The 7,199-nt window shown below is 54.5% G+C and overlaps 1 protein-coding gene across 1 annotated transcript; it reads left to right on the top strand.

Moving 5' to 3' along the window:
- The first annotated feature begins 274 nt into the window (after positions 1-274).
- Positions 275-5,971, top strand: WFIKKN1 (WAP, follistatin/kazal, immunoglobulin, kunitz and netrin domain containing 1). The gene is made up of 2 exons (XM_067534063.1): positions 275-436; positions 4,410-5,971. Exons 1-2 carry the CDS (start codon positions 275-277, stop codon positions 5,901-5,903), a joined length of 1,656 nt encoding a protein of 551 aa, XP_067390164.1. The 3' UTR covers positions 5,904-5,971.
- The last annotated feature ends 1,228 nt before the right edge of the window (positions 5,972-7,199 follow it).

The raw sequence follows: 7,199 nt of genomic DNA, 5'->3' as shown, positions 1-7,199 counted from the left end.
TGCCGTTGGGCGTCGGCTCCGGAGGGACCATGCACATCTCGCACTGGGTGCAGTAAAGCCAGAGGTCGGGGCGCTGCACATGTGGGTCGCTTTGTGGCGGGGCTTCTTTTTGTGTGTTGAGAGCTGCGCAAGGCAACGAGTCCCCCCGGCTGGGGAGGACTGCTGGAGAGCGGGAGCCTGGGGTGGACGGATGCCTTCCTGGCGCTTCGGTGGAAGGGGATTAAGGAGGAAAAAAGGTGCACTCCAGCTCCGTGAGGCAGGGCCGCCTGACCCCATGCTAGCTGCACTGCTCCTGTCTCTCCTGTCGGGCCTGGCAGAGAGTGCCAGCCTGCAGCCAATCAGAGTGAGTCATCGTGGGGTGTGCCCCAACCAGCTGAACCCCAACTTGTGGGTGGATGCCCAGAGCACCTGCGAACGCGAATGCCACGCCGACCAGGTGAGTACAGCCACCCCCTCCCCACCTGGCCTCACCGCATGGCATGCGGGGGAGCCGCTGGTGAAAGGCGCTGCCCAAGAGCAAAGGGCTAGTAGGCCAGCTGGGTTAGTTGCTGCTCCCCACAGCATTAGCACAGCCTCATGTGGGAGGGGAACTAGGTTTGTGTACCGCATGCAGCCCTTGCTGTCCTGCCTGACATCTAGTAGCCTGATCTGCAAGCCTGCCCCCACAGCCATGTTTGTGGGCTGTGAGATTTCAACCTGTCCAGGCAGATGCCCCTTGCACATACCCAGGCAGGGTTTTAGTCACTCGCTGCAGTTCTCGGGTGCGGGGAGGAAATGTGACTGCTGCTCAGTTTCATTCCAGGCTCCAGAACAGGCTGAGCGAGGCAGGAAGTGTCTCCTCCAAAGGCACAGCCAAAGTGGGGGGTGGGGGTAGGCAGTGGAGAGAGATGCCTTAACAAGAGCCTGAAAAGGAATCCAGCAAACTGGCAGAGCCAGCAGGTCTGGGACAGAAACAATAAACAAATACACAGGAGCCACCTGCAGATCAGCAGGGAATTTCAGGGCCAAATTCTCCAGGGCCAGGTATGGCTGGGCTTAGACAGCGAACCCTAGCAGAGTGTTTCTCAGTGACCAGGCCATCGACCGGCACCGGTCTCTGCGATCTCCCTGACAGAGTATAGGAAGCCGGTGCCGGTATCAAAAAGGTTGTGAAACACTGCCCTAGCCCATTCAACCAGTGGGGTGCAAGCCCCCTGCTGTAGACAGATGGGCGGGTGCCAAAGATGACCTGGTGGGGGCTGTAACTCACCCACAGTGCTCGTGCCCCTGGGTCAAATCCCCAGGCAGGCTGACGGGGGGACTGAGAATTATGGCATCTTTAATTGAGGAGGTCAGTCTAGAGGCGCGAAGAGTCACTTTGGCTTGGGAGGCTATGAAATGTGTTTGAGTCAGTGGTCGTTTTCTGTTATGTGGTTGCCATCAGTCCCTGGAACGCAATATGCTCCAGGTGATCAGTGAGGCTTGTGGTCAAGAGGCAGTATGACCTACCGATTAGATCATTGGCCTAGGAGAGCTGGCTTCTGTTTCCCATGCTGCCACTGACCGATGGGGTGACCTTGGGTGAGTCACTCCCCCTTTTTTGTCTCTGCTTCTTTGCCCACCCTTTCTCTATCTGATTCAGGCCCCCCCAGAAGGGCAAGACCCCCCGATCCTGACTCCCACTTAGGGGAGCAAAGAGAGAGTGGTTCAGAGCACCTAGGATGGACAGGGCCCCCAGAGCCTGGCTCACATAAGAGGGACCCTGCAACAGAGGGAAAGGGGCTTAAGCTGCCATTCTGCCCCCGTACATGGGGCATCATGCCCCCAGGCATCATGGGGGCTGGTACGGCAAAGAACTGGCCAGGTGCCCCATGGGGTGTTGGGATGCAGCTCTGGCTCGCCCTGGTTTGCACAGCAGGGAAGAAACAGCTTCAGTCAGGTGCTCCCAGAGCTCCCTGCCTGCCAGTAACTTCCAGACAATATCAGTCTCCCAGCCCCCATCAGTGTTGACAGGGTGTTTCCATTGCGCACCCATTGGCAGGTCTAGCCGCCTTTGTACTGTGGTGCTCCCTAGGCCAGCCAGGGCCCCACGTCCCTCTGCCAGCCAGGAGGCGGCTGTGACTAAAGCCTGTTCGCGCTGTGGGGCAGGGAACATGTGAGATGCCCCAGAGCTGAAATACACGATGGAACCCGCAGCCAAAGCATCCTCCTGCTGTGTGCCTCCACTTCTACTCCGCTGTAAAATGGGGGGGGGGAACGATACATGGCCCCACGGCACGAGGCTAAGTTCATGCATGTTCACGCTGCACAACTGGGAGGTGCTGGGAACGGGCAAAGGCGTTAGTTGTTATGGTCAACAAACGGCCATACTGGGGCAGACCAACGGCCCATCTAGCTGAGTGAGCTGTCTTCGGCCAGTGGCCCATGCCAGGTGCTTCCGAGGGAATGAACAAAACAGGCACCTATGGAGTGATCCATCCCATCGCCCAGTCCCAGTTTCTGGCAATCAGAGGCTAAAGGGCACCCAGAGCAGGAGGTTGCGTCACTCATTGCAAACATACATGACCACTTTGGTGACCAGCCATTGCTGGACCTATCCTCCCTGAACTTACCTAGTTCTTTTCTGAACCCAGTTATAGTTTTGGCCTTCACAGCATCCCCTAGCAAAGAGTACCACAGGTTGACTGTGTGCTGTGTGAAAAAATACTTCATTTGTTTTAAAACTGCTGCCTATTAATTTCATTGGGTGACCCCCTAGTTATGTGAAGGGGTAAATAACACTTCTTTGTTCACATTCTCCAGGCCATTCATGATTTTATAGACCTGTCATAACCCCCTTATTCATCTCTTTTCTAAGATGAACAGTCCCAGTCTTTTTAATCTTGCCTCAGATGGAAGCTGTTCCATATCCTTAGTCATTTTTGTTGCCCTTCTCTGCACCTTTTCCAATTCTAATAGATTGTTTTTGAGCTGGGGCAACCAGAACTGCAGGCAGTAGTCACAATGTGGGCATATTATGGATTTAGAGGGCAGCATTATATTTTCTGTTTTATTCTCTCTCTCTTTCCTAATGATTCCCAACGTTCTGTTAGCTTTTTTGACTGCCGCTGCACACTGAGTGGATGTTTTCAGAGAACTATCCACAATGACTCCAAGATTTCTTCCTTGAGCGGTAAAAGCTAATTCAGACCCCATCATTTTGTATATATAGTTGGGATTATATTTTTTCCAATGCGCATTACACTGTACTTATCAACATTAAATTTTATCACTCACTGTAGTAATATCCCTGTGTAACCCTTCACAGTCAGTTTTGGATTTAACTATCTTAAGTAATTTGGCATCATCTGCAAATTTTGCCACCTCACTGTTCACCCCCTTTTCCTGATCATTTATAAATATGTTGAACAGCACTGATCCCAGTACAGATCCTTGGAGAACCCCACAATTTACCTCATTCCACTGTAAATACTGACCATTTATACCTACTCCTATCTTTTAACCAGTTACTGATCCAGGAGAGGACCTTCCTTCTTACCCCATGACTGATTAATTTGCTTAAGAGCCTTTGGTGAGTGAGCTTTCTGAAAGTCCAAATACTCTATATTGACTGGATCACCCTTGTCCACAAGCTTTTTGACTCCCTCAAATAATTTTAGTAGATTGGTGAGGCATGATTTCCCTTTACAAAAGCTGTGTTGACTCTTCCCCAGTATATCATCTTCATCTTTGTGGCTGATAATTCTGTTCTTTACTATAGGTTCACCCAATTTGCTTGGTGCTGAAGTTAGGCTTACCAGCCTGTAATTGCCAGGATGGCCTCTGGAGCCTTTTTAAAAAATAAGTGTTGCGTTAGCTATCCTTCAGTCCTCTGGTCCAGAGGCTGGTTTAAGCGATAGTTAGTAGTTCTGCAATTTCATATTTGAGTTCTTCAGAACTCTTGGGTGAATACCTTCTGGTCCTGCTGACTTGTTACTGTTTAATTTACCCACTTGTTCCAAAATCTCCTCTTGTGATACCCTCAATCTGGGACAGTGCCTCAGATTTATCACCTAAAAGAAATGGCTCGCTCGTGGGGCTCTCCCCTATATCGTCTGCCGTGAAGACCAAAGCAAAAAATCATTTAGGGTCTCTGCACTGGCCTTGTCTTCCTTGAGTGTGACTTTAGCACCTGGATCCTACAGTGGCCCCAGGACAGGCAAGACTGCTGAAAATTCCATTCCTAAATCCTCCTGCAGTTTCCCATGGATACAGGATGTTCGTGGCATAGTAGTGCTGTTAAACAGCTGCCATATTCTACCCCAGAAGTGGTTGCCTCCCAGTTGTGGGTCGAAGTGGTTGATAGGCAGCCAATGTAAGGGCTTGAGTGGGTATAAATGGCAGTGAGGCTGCTGCTAGTTTTAAGCCTGTGACTGCTTGCTCTCCCCCAGGACTGTGAAGGCTTTGAGAAGTGCTGCACCAACGTCTGCGGCCTACGGAGCTGCGTGGCCGCCCGCTATGCCGACGGTAGTGTCTCATCCTTGGAGCTGGCGCAGGAGGCTTCGTGCGAGAGCTTCGTGTGCACCCAGCAGGGCTCAGACTGCGATATCTGGGACGGGCAGCCCATCTGTAAGTGCAAGGACAGGTGCGAGAAGGAGCCCAACTTCACGTGCGCCTCAGATGGGCTCACGTACTACAACAGGTGCTACATGGACGCTGAGGCTTGCATCCGGGGCATCAGCCTCAGCGTGGTGCCGTGCAAGTACATCTTCACCTGGCCCAACACCAGCCCGGTGCCACTAGAGACAACGGCTCACCCCACGCCTGGAGCCGCCGCCGAGGTGCCCATCCCCCCGGCTCTGTACAACAACCCCTTTCACCAGTCGGTCTACGTGGGTGGCACCATTAGCTTCCATTGCGACGTGAGTGGGCGGCCCCGGCCGGACATCACCTGGGAGAAGCAGAGCGACCACCAGGAGAACTTCATCATGCGGCCTGACCAGATGTACGGTAACGTAGTAGTCACAAATATCGGCCAGCTGGTCATCTACAACGCCCAGCCAGAGGACGCCGGCATCTACACCTGCACCGCCAGGAACTCCGCTGGTCTCCTGCGGGCTGACTTCCCCCTCTCCGTCATCAAGCGAGAGCATTCTGGAGGGGAGCCCCGAGCCCCGGGTGCCCAGCAGGTCCCAGCCCTCGAGTGCCTGAAGGAGCCCGACAAGGGGGAATGCGAGGCTCAGCAGGTGCGCTGGCATTTTGACCCCAAGAAGGGCACATGTGCCACCTTCCGCTACGGCGGCTGCGGTGCCAACCAGAACCACTTTGAGACCTACGAGGCGTGCCACTCGGCCTGTGTGAGCAGCACCAGCAACATGTGCGCTCTACCCGTGGTGCAGGGGCCTTGCAAGAACTGGGAGGCCCGCTGGGCCTACAACCACCTGATGAAGCAGTGCCACTCCTTCGTCTATGGCGGCTGCGAGGGCAACGACAACAACTTTGAGAGCAAGGAGACCTGTGAGGACGTCTGCCCCTTCCCCAAAACGCTGCAGTGCCAGGCCTGCCGGCTCAAGAGCAAGATGGTGCTGAGCCTGTGCCGCAGCGATTTTGCCATTGTGGGCCGGCTCACAGAGATCATTGAGGACCAGGACTCGGGCATTGCCCGCTTCGCACTGGAGGACATCCTCAAGGACGAGAAGATGGGCCTCAAGTTTTTCAACATCAAGTACCTGGAGGTGACCTTGAGCAACATGGACTGGAGTTGCCCCTGCCCCAACATGACCATGGAGGATGGGCCCCTCATCATCATGGGGGAGGTGCATGATGGCATGGCCGTGCTGGACCCCAACAGCTACGTCCGGGCTGCCAATGACAAGCGGGTGAAGAAGATCTACGAGCTGATTGAGAAGAAAACCTGCGAGCTCTTCAACCGGTTCCAGGACTAGAGAAGCAGCTGGTGGGGGGAGAGGAGAGGAGAGGTGACAGGGGGGGAGGGGGAGTCAGGCTCAATAGATAATCCCTGCCATCATCTTGCTAGCCAGCCACAGCTACGAGCCCCACATGGGGCAATCCCTGGGGAGCTGCCTGTGCCCCACACCCTTGCACCTCAGTGTCAAGGTGGAGATGCTCCGACCCAGAACCCCACGGCCACCGCCACAGCCCAGTATTTCAGTGTGTAAGAGGGGCTGTTTTAATTCCCATTCGGTGATGAGCTGGATGAGACCCGTAACTACCTATGTCTGTCAAACTGTCATTTATCTGGCTGTACATCTCATCCATGTACCCCTTCAAGTCCAGCCTATATGAATAAAAGCGTGACCTGGGAGTGGTGAGTGGAGGGGGCTGCTGAATCTCTCGCACTCAGCACCATCGTGGGAGTCAGGGAAGGGAGCTCTAGCTAGACTACACTGAATAGTGAAGGCCACAGTGGACTGCAGTGGGGGAGGCTCAGGGCCAGAGCAGGAGCTAAACTTATCCTTGGGTTACCTGCCATTGAGCAGGGGTGGCTCTTGCCCTGCTCTGCCCTCTTCCCCGCCAGGCTGGGCAGGGGCACACTGCACAGAGACCAGGTGGCAGGGTCCCTGCTGGTCTTGAGACGTTGTCACAACAAGACTGACAGCAGAGCTTTAGTTCACTGGTGTGCAGCCCCCAAATGCCACACTCTTCTGCAGAGCCCCAGGGGCTGGCGGGCATGCAGGTTCGGCCCTGCTCCTCGGCTGGGCACCTCCTCTCTGGTCAGAGGTGGCTGGCTGGGGCAGGTGCCCCCAGCTATAGGCATGCTCACTGCAGGCAAGATACCCACATCTAGATTCCACCCCGCAAAGGAGCCCAGAGGGACGCTCAAGCCTAGCTCACCTGGGTCCAGGGCTGTGCAGGCCCATAACGTGTGTGTGTCTCGTGTATAGGGAGTGCCAGGCAGTGTGGGGACACCCTGAGCACACTGCCTCCCCAATAGCCCTGGCTTGGACAGCGAGCTCTTGCTTGCTGCAGGGAGAGAAGTGTCTTCTCTGCCTCCCCTGCAGGATTTGCATTGAAAAATGAACCTGATCTATCAGAAACCAGTCACTGGAGAAAGGAACAGGGGCTCCACTGCTCACAAGATGATTCAGCTGTGGGGTGGGCCAGGCCCGATGGTGATGACAAGACCTTGTGCTGTTGTAGAACATCCCATGAGTCACTCCCAAAGCACGTTACAAAGGAGGGCTGTATCATGATCCTGCTTTTACAGATGGGGAAATTGA

This window comes from Emydura macquarii, unplaced genomic scaffold, assembly GCF_026122565.2.
Source record: "Emydura macquarii macquarii isolate MOO-44397 ecotype Brisbane River unplaced genomic scaffold, CSIRO-AGI_Emac_v2 contig_3374, whole genome shotgun sequence".
NCBI classification, from domain to species: domain Eukaryota; kingdom Metazoa; phylum Chordata; order Testudines; family Chelidae; genus Emydura; species Emydura macquarii.
The sequence above is the reverse complement of the archived record's forward strand: the minus strand, read 5'-3'. Positions and strand labels throughout refer to the sequence as shown.

What these genes read in the sequence shown, in the direction of transcription:
- WFIKKN1 (XM_067534063.1), top strand. Translation starts at nt 275, where the DNA reads ATGCTAGCTGCACTGCTCCTGTCTCTCCTGTCGGGCCTGGCAGAGAGT. An exon ending in GCGAATGCCACGCCGACCAG is followed by an intron (nt 437 to 4,409) that starts GTGAGTACAGCC and finishes GCTCTCCCCCAG; the next exon opens with GACTGTGAAGGCTTTGAGAA.